We start from the raw sequence: 19,084 nt of genomic DNA, 5'->3' as shown, positions 1-19,084 counted from the left end.
ATAATGGAGGTGGCAGTTTCTAGCCATGGCAAGGTTTACATTTGCGGAGTGATTATAAAGGTTAGAGTTACTCTAAATTAAGACAGGGGGCAGTGGAGCATGTTCTTGTGCAATGGAAGATATGCTCTAAGGAGTACAAATACAATAATATTTCTCTTCTTGTATTTCAAAAATAAGGGTGTTCTTCCTGGTTTCTTAGAGAAATCTCTAATATTTCAAAGTCGTAATCTTGTTAAATTAGGAAGTAATTTATGCAAAATTATCAGAATACATAAATACATGTCCTTGCACTATTAGAGAGGCTGAGAGCTTTGCAAGATTAAAAAAAAAAAAAGACTTCTGTATCAATAATAAAAATGTCCAKCAGTTGCATTCAGTAAGATCCACGGTAAATTAGGCATTGAAATCCTAATGCTTCAGCATGCAAACAGTCACTGTCAGGATTAAGGAAAAACTCCCTGTGATTTCTTATTGGCAGTTTTTACATATGCATCTTTTATTTTTCTTGCACTTTTTTCTGCAATATATGGTGTTAGCCTCAGTTACTCAGGTTGCAAAACTAGGCAGTCAGCTGGTCTGATCTAGTTTGACAGTTCCTGTATGGGTGTGCAATCCTTTTTTAAAGTAAATCTAATGCTTGTGAATGGTGTGTGCTGAAGACAGCTATTTATAACAGTTTGTGGCTTTAAACAAGAGTTCTGTTTGCCAGTTACTGGAGAAACAGCCTTGTATTTCTGCTGGGAACGTCTCCCAACAAGTGTTCCTGCTTGATACTTAAAGACATGGCAAGATAGTGATCTTGGAAGCACTGCTCTCTTTCCCAACATTTTCCTAAATCAGCCATTGGCCTGGTCAGCCAGTAGTCAGTTTGGATGCTGAGTGGTCCCACTGGGCATCTCAGAGTTGAAAAATGAGGTCCTACAAGGTAGGAGAAAAACATTTCTGGTCAGTTTGCAAAGGGTGGTGCATGTGGGAGAGGGCAAGGAAACATTCCTGCATTCTTTCATTTCTGCCCTGCCCTCGCAGTGCACCAAATCTTTCTTAGCTAGATGAAAGAAATGGGTGATTAGTTATGGGACAGAATATACAAATTGTGACCCACAGGAGTGTGTGTTGGCAGCACCCTCAGGAAACCAAGAGCAAGAAATTAGTGACATTGTTTTTCTCAAATACATGCTTTTCTGAGCTGCTGTTCTGTGTGGTGGGTGTTTAGCACTTCTTTTTTTCAATCCTTATAAATAATAAACTTTGCAAGCAGTTATTGTTCTCTATTTCATGGCACTTATGTAATTTTATAGTGGGAGAGGTAGAAAATGAGGGTTACTAGGAATCATCCTGTTTTTTTCTGACAAATTTAGTTGACTGTAATGTTCAGTCATTACGTCAGTCATCATAAGATTACCTTTTCATTGTTTGTGTCTGGAAACGCACTTATTTCTGCTGAAGAGTCTTAATACACTAAATAGAAAAGAATTTGGAGGTAGTTAATTATTAAGCATTATCATTTGTTCAACAGCAGTTTTGATGTAGTTTTGTTAACATCCAGTAGATCGCAGTGTAAGTCTGTCGTTCATACTTCAGGGTTACTTTTTATTACCTTATCGATAGTTACTTCATCACCAGTAAATTGCATTGTTTCCTCTGGATTTTCAGGAGCTAACTGAAATATAGTACTCTTTCTCCCAAGTACATGTCTAATTTAGTAGTCTAGTCTAGCTCATTTCCTGTCTTAACATATTTTAACCTAAGAACTTGACTCTTGAGCCATGTCTCTAGAAACACTTGATTTAATTTTATGTTGTTTTCTGCACTGGTGTGTCTGATCAGAGTAAGGCTGGCGCCTTCTCCCCTGTGCAGAATATCTCACAGTGCTGTTCCTGGCAGTCTGTCTTGTTTACGTCTATTGGTTTGGCAGCGACTCCTAGATCTTCTACGGATGTTTTGGCAGGCTCCCTCAGCACAGCTGGATCAGATGCTTCAGGTCTGATGACAGATATTTCCAAGAARTAGTGGCCTTTCTTGATTGTAATCAAATTTGTTTCTATGCAAAGTATTCAGAAGAGTTTCATTGCTCTCAATTGTAGGAAATTTAGAAGGATGAAAGCCRTTAGCAATTTTTTCAGCAGCTTTTCAAGTGTCGCAGTAGCCATATTGAATGTCTTCATGCACTGTTTGCATAGAAGACACATGGTTTAAAGAAAATAATAAAAAAAGATGAGTTATGTAATGAAGTGCAACAGCCAGAGCAATTGTAATATTCATCCTTACCTTAGTAACTACATCTACCTGGTAACATTGTTGACAATCCAAAAATAGCTTTCTTCCAAATAACTGGCAAAGCCAATTTTCAGATGGTAAATGACTCCTATAAAGCTGTGTGTCCTCAAGCTAGTTACTTTCAAGTAATTTTTCATTTTCTGCATACAGTTGATAATTCAGATTTTGTTTTCAGAAATGGAAGTCAAGTCATCAAGATTGAACAAGTTTCAGTTAATGAAGCACGTTATTCTGATTTTTCTCCCTCCTCATCCTCCCTCCTTCCCTGCCCCCCCCCCCAAAAAAAACCCTCCCCAAACCCATCATTTTTATTTTTGACTGGATGATAACAAGATTGGAGGAACTTTGATTTTTCTGAATACTGATTTACAGGAAAAAAATAGTGTAGTTGTGCTTAGTTTTGATATGAAATTATCTCATGGCTGAGATGTCTGAACTAGAGTTCAGTGTGAACTGTAGGGGGTCAAATTCAAGCTGTTCATACTTGGAATATAAGATTTCTGGGAAAACTGAGAAATTAAACATGATAGGTGGGGAAGAGATTTGATTGTATAGAAATAGATAAGTATAAACAAATGAACAAAATATAACAAATTCTAGTTCTTCCAAAAATTAAAAAAATGCTACAGGAATAAGATATATTAAGCAAGTATATATAAATTTCTTCTGTGAGAAATTTCTTAGCCTTTGATTGCAATATGTGAAACTGAATTATCAAGATTCCATTCTGGACTTAGAGTCTGAATCCTTCAGTTCATCTCTTTCCTTAGTATATTTAGAAAGAAAAAGATTGGCTTTCATACGTGTGACATTTCCAACTGTGCCATAAGAAAGTTCCTAAAATTAAATCTCATACTTGTTTCCTGCAGGAGTGCAGAAATTTGTTTCCCTCATGCACTGTTAGCTAAGTATATTAATTTTTTCATTTTCTTCTAAACTTCAGAAGCTGACCACAGCTGGAGATGGGTTCACCAGGTCAGGTACTCTGACATGGTACTCATGATCCTGTTTCACATCTAGCTGATGTCTTGCTCAGATACTTGAATTCATACTAATGAATTCTCAGTTTGAGTTTGGCATCGAATTTTCTGTCACATTCTGCAGGCAAAGGTCTTTGGCTTTTTATTTTATAATTTCCCTGCAATGTTAAAAATAAGGATTGCTTTTTGAGGTTGTCAGTTATTCAATTGTCTGCCTTTGCAAGGACATTATGCTTTAGTTGGGTCTCTGTTTTTACTGGTCTCTGCCTGTGACACACAAAGTTAAATCTTCTAAAGGATGAAACCTTAGATGACCTTAGTCATGAAATAAATTTAAGGGCCTGAGACGTAGAAGACTACATAATCTAGGTTATCCTTTTGAAGTAAGGAAGAATAACAAAGGCTTTAAAAACTGTTCCATTAGGGGGAGGAACCAGTTCAAAAAAACTGCACTACTATTAGATTAGGATGTGGATGGAATGAATAATCTCACTTTTCTGAACTGATTTTATAATGCATGTAACTGAGGGGGAAAATACTAGTACAAAGACAGACACAAAGTATTACTATTGATTTAAAGGGAACACCCCCTAAGAACTTTAAAAAGGACCATTGGCAAATTTAACAAATTTGAATAAACATACTGAGAAACTAAAAAAAAAAAAAAAAGTTACAGACTTGCAGAATTACTTTTTTTTTTTTAAAGAAATTTTGGAAACTGGGAGAGATTTGAAGAATAGGAAAAGTGTAAGGAATGACCCTTTCAGTTAATCTACCAAATGTTTTCGTTTGGTTTTTAGACTGAAAATTATTAATCAAACTTTGATAAGAAAATTGGTGAATGAATAGAGGATAATGTGATTTTTGTATAAGAACCATGAGCTAAAAGCAAATGCTTCATGCCACAAAACTAGTTGTTCTCTGAATTTACCTGGAGGAAAGGAGTACAGCACAGTATAGGTCACATATTTGGGTTTGAGTAAAGTGTTTATATTTGCTCATTTTTGCAAGATAAAGTTAAAATGGATTAAATATTAGTGTCACTTGAATTGGTAACTGCATAAAGACTTTTAAGTATTTGACAAAATGTAGTGTTTAGAGCTGGTGAGTTAGGTTAGTGACAGACTGGGGATTGTTAGTTCTTGATTAGTCATTCCTTTTCATTAATGACGGTGGGAGAAAAAAAGCATACGCAGCATCAGTATAATTTAAGAATAATGAAATGGAGTTGTAAAAAAACAAGTGCCTACAGGGTAACGGCTCTCTCCTTGCGAGATGTAGTAAACAGATAATTGAAAGATGAAAGTTAAATATTTAAATTGGGTGTCCAACTTTAATTTTGTTCTATTCTTGGTTATTCTTTTCTATACCAACCAAAATGTGTTTTTCCCTTCRCTTGCCACTAGTAGTACCTTTTGAGTGCGTCCCTTCTGCTTTCCTCCCTGGCTGCTGTTCAGCTGGGTTAGAGCTTAGTGCTCCAACTCTTGAGGAGGAAGTTGGTTCCTTCCTCTATCTCTGTGGCTGCACCTGAGAGGCTTTTGTTCAGTCTGCACTTACTCTTCTCATCCAGAATTAAACGGAATCTTTATTTTAATGGAAATGCAGCTGGATCAGTAGGAAACTGGCACTGTCAATACTGAAGCAGAAAAACTACCAAACATCATTTCTCTCACCACCATTTCATTAGAAGTAATGAGCTTTCTTGATGAAATAGGAAAAGGCAAAACAAAACAAAACAATAATATAATGAAGGTATCCCAGAAGCAGTCAAGAGACGCAGGTAACTTGATAGCATTATCTGCAGTCACTCTTGATATAGTTGCTCTAATTTAGTGGGACTTCTTGCCTCATGCAACTGTGAAGTGTCACAGCAAGTAACTTTAACAAAAAAAAAAAAGGGGGGGGGGAACAAATTGAAAGCAGAAGAGTTCCCTTATGAATAGTGGAACTAATGAAACCTGTTCTTCACTTGGGTTATGTGGGGGTTTCTTTTTTCTTTTTGTCTTTTGTTGCCTCTCTTGCCTTCTCTCCTTCCCCCCGGCTCAGTACACGTGCATTGGAGCTGCGTGTGTGTGTGCGTGGTAGCTGGTCCTTTCACTATTGCCAAGCTGAATGTAAAGTATTTCCTGATTTTTTTTTTTTTCCTTGTCTCCTATTCAAGGTAGGAACTAGTATAAGTGCCACTTTTCTAGCCAGTTATGAATTTCTATGGAAGTCTTTTTTGAGTCTTCTAAGCTTTCATTTTTGGCTGAAATTAATCAAACAGTCAGAAGTCATTGTGAGTGTGAGAGAAGGAAGCAGCAGAGAAATTGCACAAGGCTCTATTTGCCTTGGTTGTTCTCTCTATTACTGTGTTAAAGACTTCCGTTTATTGTGATGAATCTTTTTTAATGACTTACGAGTGCATTTGTAACGCTATACTACTGTGGCATTATTTTGTGTGCCTAAAAGTCTATAGGCACTGACTCTGCAGGATGAAGCTTTTCAAATCAAAAGGCCTTTCTCTTTTTTGTAGCTACTCTTGGTTTCATCATATAGCATGATCTGTGGGGTTTATTACAATATTACTTCTGTAGGCTAAATATTTTTGGAAGAAAACCCTCCATTTTCAAACTCAGTCAGGCAGCAATTTAGCAGCTTTGAGAAACTTATAGATGGACCTCTGTGGTTGCTAGAATCTAATTTAGAACTGTTCTTACTGAGAGCTTGCTTTTGATGAAAAGCATAGCATTTTGAAGAATAAAACAAAGGCATTTAGTAGTTGAGTGACAGTGAAGAAAATGGGAGAAGCAAGGAGCAGCACATGTCCATGAGGAAGGAACCTTTTCTGTACCAAAAACATTCTGTAAAATCTAGTATCTAGTGGTCTGTGTGTTTTATCATTATTCACTTTGCAAATACTTGCCAACCTTTGGGAAAAGTAATTAGGCAAAGAAGTTCATATCTCAAGTTCTGCTGAAATTACTTCATTTTTTTTAATTTGTTGTTTTGTTTTGTTTTGCTCTAGCCTAGAAGGAAGGAGTGGCTTTTTTTAGTGAGGACAAATGACATTTATGATCTACAGATATCCTTTAAATGTGCTAATAGATTCCCTTGTTTTTATTTTTCTTTTTTTCTTTTATTTTCTTTCAGGGCTAAATATCACAAATTAAAATATGGCACAGAACTGAATCAGGGAGATATGAAGCCACCAAACTATGATTCTGGTAAGAGTTTATTGAAAATGAGATCATTGCTGATGTAAAAGCTTAACTATGGTTTGTGCAAGTGCTGAAATGATAGTGTTGATAAAATAAGCCACTTAATGGAAATAGTGGAAATAGACATAATTAATGAAGGTCATATTTTACTGTTATAAGATGCAAATATTAACAATGCATTTTGTTACGCCTCTTAAGAGCGTTAATGGTAGAATGAATATTAAAAATATCTAAAATCAGAAATATATATAATGCTCTAAAAGTCTCTTAATAAATCAAATGAGTTTAGTTTAAAAAAGAAAAGAAAAAGAAACCCTTATTGCTCCTGGAGAGAATGATCTTTTTCTTCCTAAGTCATGTGAATGAGTATTTTGGAACAGGGAGGTACTGGATTTATAGCTATAAGAATCCTTTTATTTATGAATAATTCTTCAGATGAAAAAGTTAACAGCAGAGAACATGCAGTATATACTATATGATTGTTTAATTACCTCAACTGGATTCCAGGAAAAAAAATGAGAGTACAAATTAAAAATAAGTGAGAATCTGAGATTAGGGAATTTATTTATAAACCATTGGAAATTCATGCAGCAAACTTCAGTGATGTGCTGTGACAGGGCAACTTTTTACCTCAATTTCTGGAAAGCATACTTGTTTCTCCAGAGTTTGCATCTCCTGCTTCAGAAAAATAGTTTTTAAGCCCTGAACAGGAGGTATTAGGAAGTAAAATTACTTCCTTTCTTCCTTCCCTCTACCTCCTGTGCCTTCCTCCATTAAAAAAAAAAGGGGGGGAGTATGAGACTATGGGTGTGGGTCAAGCCCTTGAGAAGGAGGAGAGAAATAGCAGGTGATTTTTTTTGTTTGTTTTGTTTTTTTATCTCAGTCCCTTGATACTTCTTCTACAGGAACAAAACCAGAACCACCAATACATAAGGGAAGAATATAGACAGTCTGCAGACCTCAACTCTTGTAATTTGGTTTCTGAAAGGGATGGCCAGATTTACTGTCATAGTTAACTCTTTGTCTCGTTGGATTCAGAATGTGTTCTAAAAAAAAGAAAAGGCCAACTGATGAAATTTTACACCAGGCTTTTCCTGTCCAAGATGAATGAAATTTTGAGGAATTTTATTTCCTATTCATATCAAAGTCATTTCCTGAACTGAAGAAATAGTTTAATCTGGTGTTACTCAAGTGGCAGACCCCATCTATATCTGGGCCACAAATAAACTTTGTCCTGATCATGCCAAGATCACGTTCCTTGTTTTTGTATTTTCTCACGTTGCTCAAGGTTTCTGCTGAGAAAGCATAATGCAGGGCCTGGCTTGCCATGCAGAGCTGGTGCCAGTGCACTACTTCTGCAAAGTGAACATTAGTGAAATTAACTTTGTTAAATATACATTATGCTGATCTATCCCATTGCATTCTATGTGTAGCTGTCAGGAATGTACATTTTTACTCTGTATCAAATCTACAATGATTAAATATGCAGATTTAAGAGGGAGACTTTATCATGCTCCTTTGGAGTTGTCCTCAGTAGATACTTGTCCTTTCCCCCCACTTTCCCTTACCCAGTCAGGAAAAAATGTTGAAATGTTTCTAGGAAGATTTCCAAGTGAGTCCTTGTTTTTGGTCTTCTCTATGATCTCTCGGGGAACCTAGTAATACAGTTCTGAAGGAAGAGTTTAATCTCCTGATTAAAGGATATCATTTTTCTCTATCTCATGAGATCATCTGCCATTATATGCTCGCAAGTCCCTTCATTCTCATCCATAAACCGCTGTTATCATGAGCTGTCATCAGTTTTGAGGAAACTAAGCAGAAGAGAATTCTTACCTGTAGATGATTTCAACCTTAACAGTGCCTTTGGAAGAAAGGTTTCCACTTTCAAAAGACATTTTAGATCAGATTTGTCTCAGTGTTGTTTTAGTTCTTATATAGAGTGAGCTTTGACAGTTGTGTACTGGGTCCAGCTGTGCTCAGTTGTGTTCAAAAGATCATTGTGCAATTGATTATTTCCCACATTTGCTATTGAATGGATTTGTGAGTTTGAGATGGATAAAATGCATATGGTTCACTTATAAAATTGCATATAAAATCTCCATATGAATTTTGATTAATCTTTGACAGCTTCTTTGGTGTTTTTTTTTAATTCAATTTTTTGAAGGAAAATGGCTTCTCAGTAAGGCAGAGTAACTTTCCTATATCACATATCAGGTTATTCATAGGATTACACCACAGGTTTTTCTGGTTCTTAATTTTTGTTTATGCAACAAGACTTTGTTCCTCCTTTAATGTTTGAACTGCAAGGACTTCAAGTTTTGTAGAGCCTTTTGTAGATAATAAACCAAGATCTTTTATCAAGACCAAGATCTTGGGAAGCATATGCTTATATTTGTAAGCCTCTCTCCTGGAAAACAAAAAAATAAACCAAAACCGTCGTGTAGTTTGAAACTGTATATGTGATAAATATGTAGCTGTTGGTAGCTAGCCTTCAGATAGCTTTTTTTCCAGAACAGCCACATGAATTTTTTTTGTGTGTATTTTCACAGAACAGTGTTGTTTGGATCCGGATTTGTGGTTCTGGAAAATGTGGTGAAAATTTGTTCAGCAGCTTATCACACTAAAAAAGCAAACAAACTCTGCTGTATTTTTTTTTTTTCTTCCACAAAAGTAATACAAATATGGATAAACTTAAAGTTGATGCAGGTAGGTCTGACAGGTACATGCTGTATGGTCAAATACTAAGGAAATTGGCTGAATAATAAAGCTTGTGAATAGATACCATGTAGCTGTTGCAGTGGATATTATTAACAGTTAAAGATGTTTGTATTCAAACTTAAAGTTTTATGAGCAGCAATCATACTGAAAGGTTAATGTGGATACAGAACTCCAGATTGTTCATATGATTGTGTTACCTTAAAGAAAAAAGAGCAAGTTGGGGATTTCTGCCTTGGATGTGAGATAGAAGGGAAGACACTGGTGACTTACAGAACTTGCTCTCATACAGTAGGATGTACCAGACAATCTTTGTTACGTGTTGGTAGTACTATAATTATATACTGTGTGCGTTTTTTATTTCTTGATTGATTTTTGACACTTTTCATTTTGTTATTAAACCATTTCTAATAATTTTAAGGCAAGCCACATTTGTCTTTTAAATTGGATGGGCATCTTTAAAAATAGGACAAGGAAAAAAATGTTTATAATGAAATAATCTTTTCCAGATGAAGGGAATGAAACAGAGATTCAGCCCCAACCAAACAGTCAGCTAATATGGAAACAAGGGCGACAGCTGCTAAGACAGTAAGTACTGAAAAAAAGACTTGAATAAAGAATGAAAAGGAGAGAATCTGGCAATGGAATGTGATGATGGCGGTATTTGATTTTTCTATTAGATTTTCTTTCAAGAAAAGTTAGTGTGATGGAGTTCATTCAGCTTCTGCCCAACTTTTCCTAGTTTTTTAAAAAATTTTAATGTTTCAGAACTTCAAAGGAGAAATCTTGTCAAATGAAAAACACCTAATCCTGCTTGCTTTCCATTCACTGAGTATGATAAAACAATCTGCTTAGGAGAATATTTGGGTGATGAGACTTTTTTCCAGTTCTTTTAGCAATTAAAACCGAAAAAAAACGCACAAGTAATTCTGTTTAAAACTATTTAGAATAAAAATAAGTAGGGTCAGGGAGGGATAACTTTTCCATTTTGGCTTGCTTTACGTGCACAAAATGCTGATACCAGAAAGTTAGCCTAGAGGGATCTTTTATTTTCTAATTCACAGTTTTTGTCATTGAAGTAAATGTCTGTTAGACTAAATCAGTTTTTGAACTGTGGCCTTAATGAATTATTCACTTTCAAGGAACTTAGTCACATTCTTGTGTGCTTTTGCTCAGTTACAGCCCTCAGTTTAAATTAAAGAGGTCTGTTAGTAAGACAGTATCAATATTGCACCTTCTACTCTGTAAGTTGGTCTTTCTGTGCGTATGCCTCATTCCCTAGGCTGATAGTCAGGTTCTGTCGTCTTCCAATCGGGTACCAAAAAGACAAATGAATATTCTGCCGAATAAGAAAATGGCAAGGCTAAATTTATATCAAGCTTTGTGTGTTATAAATAACACTTTTTTTCTGTTGTAGCTGCAGCTACAGAATTTGTTTTTATTCAGTTTTCCAGGCTTTAAATAATGTTTTTCTAAGGAACATATCTGACACTTTTTTTTTTTTTGCTTCATGTTTAGTTTCCATGTGTTGAAGAATAAAATGGCTATGTTATATATGCAACTGTAGTGATTTTTGTAAGCTGGTAAATGTTTTAATTGAAAGTTCTTTTCCATCCATTTTAGTAAATGAATGAATAACGTATTGTATAACCTCTGATTGCTAGGCTCTTTGATTTTATTTATTTATTTATTTATTTATTTTTCCCTCAGAGACTGTAGAGACTGGTACTGCAAGAGACGAGCCCTCTGCAGCTGGTACAGGATGATTTATTAGCATGTTTCATTAGCACAGCACCATGCTTTGCCAAGCTAAGGAGTTGAAGATGAGTTTAGAGAGAAGTTTTTATTTATGGATTTGAATAAACAACTGAGATATGCATGGAATATTACCATGATTCCTGTTCCTACAGGTACCTACAAGAAGTGGGCTACACTGACACRATATTGGATGTGAAGTCAAAACGGGTACGAGCTTTGTTGGGCCTCTCAAGTGATGCTTCAGAGAAGGAAAACAGGAATCAAGAGCCAATGGTAAATGGCACAGAGGACCAGATTAAAGAAAACGCAATGATTGGGTAAGCATCAGAGATGACAGTGTTATCTTTGTGCATAAATGCGATTAATGGTTTAGAACTAATTTTTGTTTACTGAGAAGATTTCAGGACTTTCTGCTAATTAGAGATTAGAATATTTTTGCCTAATTTTATCACATCAGGTAATAAGTTTGGACGCAGCACCTCTCTAAGATTCACAGATCAAAAGCAACATGGGTTTTTTCAGCTGGATGGCAGCAGAAAGGAAAGTCAAGCCTCTCTGAGGTACCGTTGCTAAATGGTTAGAGATCAGTGTTGTTTCAACAACAGCTTTTCATTTAGATTGCTGTAAACCTTACTGTGTAGATTACAGGCTTTGCAATTCTGGTGTATATGGACTTTGACATGATAATGTGCATCAGGTAGAGGATTTTTTTGATAGGATCTGAAAAACATTTACTTTTTAAATTCTAATACCTGAAAGTTCTGAGTTTTCCACTAGTGGATATACATATGCAAATCTGGCTGAAATGTAAGATATTCATCTGTCTTTTTTTAATATTTCTAATACTACCAAAAGTTAGTCAGAGTAAAAGCTTGTTGTGCTTACATTTGCTTTTAAATAATGTTGAAAATATAAAACCCTTGTTTTTATTTTTTCATTTTTTTCTCTTTTCCATGGAAAAAAAAAAAGGGAAAATTTAAATCTACAGCTTACTGTAGAGGCATCAGGAAGACAATCCATTTGTTCTTGTTKAAGATATTGTAGTTAGAAAACTTGAAAAATGATGCAGAAGTTTTTGTCCAAACAGTACRGGAGGCTTCTGTTCCCAGTAGTTTGTGCTGTCATTAACATGCAGTCAGCACTGTTTTCTTTGAAGACTCTCCCTCCTGTTTTTTCTTTTCTATACTAATGTGGCAAAACTCAAGACCCTTTTATTCTAAGGTATAATACTGTTACAGGATACATTCTGTCTTTTCAAAAGTATTTGTGAAATTTCATTATACCTGGCAGATAGTTAAAAGTGACTGCAGGCAAATATGTTATATAAGGGCATAAGTTCATTGTTATGTAATTAAATTTAATGCTGTGGAGTGGAAAATTTGAACGTATGAGAGAACCTCCAAGCTGTATACTGTGCTACTACATAGCTGACAAGCCGTGTTCTTTATGTGAGAGAGATTTGGTTTTGAAGGAGTGCTTGATAGATTACAATAACAATTTTTCTTCTATTTCTGGTGAAGAAATGATTTCTCAGGGGAAGTGGCTAAATAAAGCTCCTGTTCTTTTCCTTATGCTTGAAGATTGAAATTTTATTAAAATGTGTTTACTCTGGTTTGAAAAAGATGGAGATTTATAAGGAAGTTGTGATGGATGAAAAAATTGGACAAGGAAGTTGAGATAGCAGTTTTGAATACACGTGCATTTTTCCCCATATACATGCTTTCTGGCTAGATATGGTTTTAGGTTTAACATTTGTAGTCTACTCTATGGCTGAGGGTATTCACTGTTGCAGAAAAATCAGTTTTCCTTCCGTTTTTGCTCTGCAAGATTGTCAGCTACAAGGCTATTAAAGCATGCACACTTTGAGACTTTGTTTTCATCTCAGTGGTAATACATAAGTGGCAGACTGTATTAGAAAGCTAAGGGGAACATTCTGATACATGATATGTGTGAGACAGGACTCCAGGGTTTTGCAATGAAAGAATTTTCAAGTGATCTTGTTCAACATAGTCATGTCAGTCTTCATGGGCTATTTTGGGTTTATGAGTTTCAGCTGAGATATCTCTCACTGAAAGGAAAAAGTTGGGATTTTTATTAAAAAAAAAAAAAAAACCCTGATAAAGATGAATCTAAGACTAGCTTTCAATGTTATGATTCTTCTGGATATTTCAGTACACATTCAGATCATCAGTGCAGAAGGCACTCCATGGCTTTCTTCCTAGCAGAGACTGCCTGTTATTTTGCAGCTGTTTCATCTTGGGCTAGTAGATGGTGTAAAATCTTATACTTCACTCTTTTTGTGGTATATGGTGTTATTTACTTTCTCTCAACTTCATTATCACTTGCCTCTGAGATTTCACAGTGCAGCTTTATGGCAGATTGGAAATCAGAAAGGGGATGAGATATGGTGCTCAGCTCAAACTTACCTATTCCCTCTCTAACCTATTATTATCATTACTTGAGGATATATAGGCCAGCTTCTTTCTGAAGTGTATCAGTATTGAATGGGTGTGTAAGGTTTAAGCCATGTGGTTCACACTCCTGATCCCAGCTGGAATTCTTGCTGAGTGTTCAAAACTTCTTCAACTCATCATTTTAGCATATGATTTCTTTTATGTTGTTGACAGAACTGGGAAAAAGTTAGGTGGCCCAGCTAGCTTGATTCTAGCTTACAGCAGAGGAAAGATCACTCTGTGAAGCAACACCACTAGTTCTAGGCTGCTTAATTCTCATGGAGGGAGAAAAAGTTAGCAGTTCTTTAGCAGCCTCTTGTTACTCCTAGTGTACACATAAAGGGCGAAGGGGATTGGGGTCACAGCAAGCTCAGAAGTTTTGAAGGAGGGTAAAGAACAAGTCTCTACTTTGGTAGTGACAGAGGAGGAAAGTAATGGAGAGAGATTGGAAGAACAGGAAGAAAAACAAAACTTTAGTGTAATCCCCAAAAGATTAACGGCATGTATGGGTTTGCCAGGATCACCAGACATTGGGACAGCTGCAAAGTAAAATGCAGGTGGAAGACACAGAGCATGGCTGTATGGACACAGTGACACTCTTTGTATGAGAAAGCTTTCCTACTACCACAGAACCATTTGAACTACTGAAGCCAATGCAACTTGGTGAATTTTTTAGTTCAAAACATTTGATGAAGGAAACCTTGATATTAAATACCTGCTAGTGTGGAAGTAGTGGTCAACCTGAGGATGTTTTAATTGTCTTTGAAGGATGGAGTTCAGGGCAAAATATAATGTATGGAAATGAGTCTAGTTTAACAATGAATATCTGTGTTAATGACAGGAAATGCAGCACACAAAACGTTGCTGATTTGTTTGGTCTTGGGAGAACTACATAATACCGTAGACCCAGACAGGACTACAGATTTCAAAAGTCTGATAAAAAAAAAAAAAAAAAAGTACATGGAAGGAAGAATGTGAAAAGTGGACTAGAGGGAATGAAGAAAGAGAAAGTTTGTGGATGAGAAACAAATAAAGACTAATCAATAGGAATTTGGAAAAAACGTGGGTGAATGTGAAAGAGATAACCTATCATAGAGTGGAAAAAATAGCGCAGTGAAGAACAGAAGGAAAAAAGGATACAATGATGAGTTTCAGGAACAGGAGAACAGAGGGCACGTTAGGCTTAGATGTTCATAAAAAATTCTTCATATAGGAATGTAAATTGTAGAAGGAACAGATTGGCTAAACTGCCTACCATATGACTGGAAAGCTCATTCGATAAATTCTGAAGAAAGTCAAAAATGATGTTTCAGGCTGCCATATGGTTACCTCTTTGGGGGTTGAGAGGGGACAACAGAAAGAGGAAGCAAGTTTTCCATTTTGCTTTGAATATCATTTACTGCTAAACAACTAATTCCTTCTCAATGAAAATAAAGTGGTGAAAAACAAAACACCAATTTGTACTGAAAGTAATCCCAGTAGAAGAACCAAAGAGCTGCCATACTTTGCCCTGTCTGATTCTAGCAAAGTTTCTGTACGAACCCATCAAACTGTTTACAGTGATTGCTGCTGCTAGTCAGCCTCAGCCTCCTTCAGCAATATCACTGATCTACCTCTGAGCTCTCACAGAGACACACACACACACACTTTTTCTATTTTTTCTTTCTTTTTTTTTTTTTTTTTTCCCTCTGAAATGCCTTTGTTTAAGGGTAGGCCCTGGCTTTCTTCCTCTGATCCCAGGGCTGTGTGCAGTATATACTTTTTGGCAAGTAGAGAGGATATTCCTCCTCTCCTCAATTCACTGCTTTCTTTTATGAATTCCAGTGGAAAAAGTCTGCTCTACCAGAGCTCGTGTACTTACTGCAGCACCTGGGGTCTGATACGCGGTGCTGTCATGTTGACAATAAGTAGAGCCTTTTTTGGGGAGAGGCTTGTGAGAATGTTTGGGCTGGTTATTGTCAGGTTGCTGCTGTTTACTTCAGCATCTAGATGCTGATGGCCTTGCTACTGCAGGGCAAATATTCAGGACAACAGTCTTTATTTACAGTGGACAAAATGTAACTTCAGTTCTATTAGTCTGCAGTTACTGAAGAAAATTGCTGTGCTCCATCTGTCCGTCTGATCTCCTCTCAGCTTAATGTTGGATATCTTAGAGGGTTGTGTTTACATTAGCCTTTTTTTTTTTTTAAACCCTTTTGGTTGTCTCTTCTTTAGTACAATGATGAACCAACTACTTGTTATCTAATAATCCTTTAAATCCAACTCAGTTTCTTTTCTTACTATTAGGTAAAGTAGCTTCAGTCTCTGTGTTACTTACCGCTACACCTGTAGCCAAATATTTGTATTCTTACACTGCCTATTTATTTGCTAATGTACAGATCCTCATGAAAACTTTAGCACTCAAGACATCATGTGGATTTCGAATGCGCCCTGGAAGATTTTGATTCCATAAATGAAACATTATTTTGATAACCTGACATAGATATAGCCCTGTTTCCACTTATTTCATGGAATTTAAAAGGCGATCTCTTTTCAGTTTCTTCAAATCAGCTCACTTGCATTACAACAGATAAGTACCACTTGGCATGATTGGACTCAAAACTGGATACTAAAATAGTAACTTTACATTAACAGTTGAAATTCTTAACACCTGTAGTGAGAGGAATGGATCCTTTCCCCAGCAAATTTGAATACAAATGAAAGCCACCTCTAAATGTCAGTTGTAGCCTTGAAAACATGAGAGTGTTTAAGTACCCTCAGTTCACCTATTACCTCATTTTTTATTGCTTCACCTTCGTGACTGAAACCTAAGCAGTCAATTTAGTTTATCTTCTGAAGGTGTGTATCTGACTACTGTTTGATATGAGTAGAAGGAAATCTAATGAAGCAACACAACTGTAAAGGAACAAGGGGATACCAAGCATATCTATGAGTATAAACACGTATGCATGTGTATATATAAAAACAATATAGATAAATTATCTGAGTTCTTGCTAAAAGTTTGATAATTAGAAGTCTTTTAAAATAGCCAATAGAAATTTTTTAAAGAAAAACTAAGCCTGATTGATATATCAGTCTCTCTCTGATCTCCTGCCTTCCCTCCCCTGCTATGGAACCACATATTGTTTCTACGGCATGTATTTTACTTGAGCAGAAAACCAACAAACCTCAAGTAAAGCATTTGAGAGCAAATCCCAAGATGTTTTCAGAGATTAAAATTAAACATTTTGAAGAGCTTATCTTTCTCATAAACAATAAATCATTCCAGTCAAGACTTTAGCAAGTGAACATGTTTTTACACTAGAAGGCCTTGAATAACTCTTTTGCTTCCCTAAATCCTATTAACACTGACATATTTCATGAAACTGCTGCATACTGGCTGATGAATGTGTATAGGCTTATGAATGTTGTGTGTTTGCTCACTTATAAAATGGTTTATTGGAAAAAGATCTTTGACTTTAGTAACCTGAGGTAACATTTGCCATGAGAAAGATTTCCAGAATAGTGTGCAAGTCTAAAATATTGAATTAAAAAAAGAAAAAAACGCAAAGTCTATTTGCCTTATTTCCTTTACTGCTGTTTTTCCACCTTTTTGCCTTTTGTCCTTACCTCTGTCTTGCAGTGACCTAACCAGTGTTTCAAAGATAACTGGTTTTGGCCAGCCCTAGACATTTTGAACAGATGCATTGAAGCAGAAAAAAAGGTTAGATAAATTGGAGATTTGTGTGGAGAAAGTAGCACCAGTGACAGTGCTTTTCACTTCATTGGCGCAGATCTATGGCTTAAGGGGCTGAAAGCTGCTTCTTGGAAATGTCACATAAGACTCATAGCTCAGGAATGGGGAGGAAGACGCAGAGAAGTTGTGCAATGGGAGAAAGGGAAACAAAGAGAGAGGAAGTAAATGAGGAAATAACTTCTAAAAGTTACTTCAGTTCTTCCGATACTGAATTTTTTTTATTTGTATTTAGAAAAAAAAGTTTATCTGACATAGTTTAGTTATCTGACTAGATTTGGCAAGATGAGCAACCTTTCCTTTTTAAGTGGCATTCCTTAACAATTGCAGTTTACATCCAAACCATTTTGTAAGTGTTGTTTACCAGATGTAATATGTCTTGCGCTGGTTCTTGCACTGTGTGGTGTGAATTCATAAAAAGTTTCAAAAAGATTGTGACAGACTGTCTAGCCTGTCCAGTGTTTATCCTGTGTGTAAGTTTTGATGATTGTAAGTGTCCAGCAGTTTATAGATTGGTAATTTCACATTTTCCATACTGCATTATGAAAGATTTTGCACAGTATTTAAGATTTCTCAAAGTGTTCCTTAAAGGCAGTTGTCATAGAAAGGAAGCAATTTGAATTTGCATACATGTATTTGTTTTACAGTTTGAAAGAGATAACTCAATTAGCCACACAGAAAAGACTGTATTAAAACATGAAATAACAAAATTCTGTGAGAAATTAATAAAAATTATGACCTTGCACTAACACAAGGTTAGATAGGAGGAGGAAACTGAGCCAACAAAAATGGCTCAAGAAAGGGTAACTTGTGTTGCTGTCTAAAGTATGAAGCAGGCCACAGCCAGAAAGAGACATTCGAAAATTGGGGAAAGGCAGCATGGCAGCACACGTTATAACCTGTGGGTCATGCAGCATCTTTGTGGTACATTAGAATAGCTCCTCAAATGGTAGGTCCGAACTGTCCTTTTCCTATACGGGCCCCCAGAAACACTTCCCAACAAAAGTTGAGCCTGTATTTATTTAACTTTATATTGTGGAATTTCTTCCTGCTTTTGAATTTATCAATAAAATCTGTTGTTATTTGAGATAACTTGTGTTTCTCTTGGCTGGAAAAGAAATAGCCCTGTACTTTTTCCTTTGGGAGAGCGGGTAGGACCGAGGCAGTTCATGGCTCTGTGGCTGGGCAGTTTGTGGAGGAGTTCATGAATGTTTCCCTGGACATTACCACAGAAATTCTCCTGAGAGTTGGTAGGGGGACTGGAAAAGGCAACAATAGAAATACTGAATGTGTTGGTTACGAAGAAAATACTGGTCCACAATCTGGCTTTAGTCCAAGTTAAACCTGATTTTACAATATAAAATGCCCTGATCATGTTAGAAGCAGGAAAGGTATCATCAATATGATGGCTTAGCTGCCACATAACTTACAGGAAAAGTGAATTTATTACAGTTTCTACTTTTTATGCAGTCAAAACCAGGATTTATGTTAAGCTCCTAATATTAAATGCTGAGAGCCAATTGGATACTACATATTTTGTAAAGCTGCTAATATTTAGATGTCAGGGCCCAACTGTATTTAACTCAAAATGCTTTGTCTTGAGCCATATGACTGTAGGGCAGAAAATGAAGAGTTGGCTGCATGGGCTGCTGACGGCCAGTAAGATCCATGAATGCTTTAAACAGTATACGTAGAATATGTAGAAATCGTATTTCTTTGATTTCATGGAAAGAGATCATGATTATTCTTAATCCTAAGGGGGCCAAGGAGTTTAAGCAAAACTGAATAATTGAACATCCCATAAAGTACAAGTTAAAATGAGATTTTCAGAGCTGTCATAGCTGCAGAAAATTCTGGCAACCTCATGCTCCTGAGGAAAAAAATATTTGTGTGATTTCAGGAGGTTTGTATTGCTTTAAAGGAGGTAAAAGTGAGGAACAGTGGAACAGAGATTCAGAGCAAATAGCT

General features: G+C 36.1%; 1 protein-coding gene across 4 annotated transcripts in view; it reads left to right on the top strand.

The window, feature by feature from the left end:
• The window catches only part of STRN (striatin), a 73,741-nt gene that overhangs the window by 15,581 nt on the left and 39,076 nt on the right, over nucleotides 1–19,084 (top strand). For all 4 annotated transcript variants that reach the window (XM_026081173.1, XM_026081172.1, XM_026081171.1 and 1 more), the window contains exons 3-5: nucleotides 6,390–6,463; nucleotides 9,682–9,760; nucleotides 11,083–11,247. In XM_026081173.1, the coding sequence (XP_025936958.1) occupies nucleotides 6,390–6,463; nucleotides 9,682–9,760; nucleotides 11,083–11,247 (318 nt within the window). The remainder of the gene's footprint in view (nucleotides 1–6,389; nucleotides 6,464–9,681; nucleotides 9,761–11,082; nucleotides 11,248–19,084) is intronic.

The sequence above is a fragment of the Apteryx rowi genome, unplaced genomic scaffold, assembly GCF_003343035.1.
Source record: "Apteryx rowi isolate R43461 unplaced genomic scaffold, aptRow1 scaffold_54, whole genome shotgun sequence".
NCBI lineage: Eukaryota > Metazoa > Chordata > Aves > Apterygiformes > Apterygidae > Apteryx > Apteryx rowi.
The sequence above is the reverse complement of the archived record's forward strand: the minus strand, read 5'-3'. Positions and strand labels throughout refer to the sequence as shown.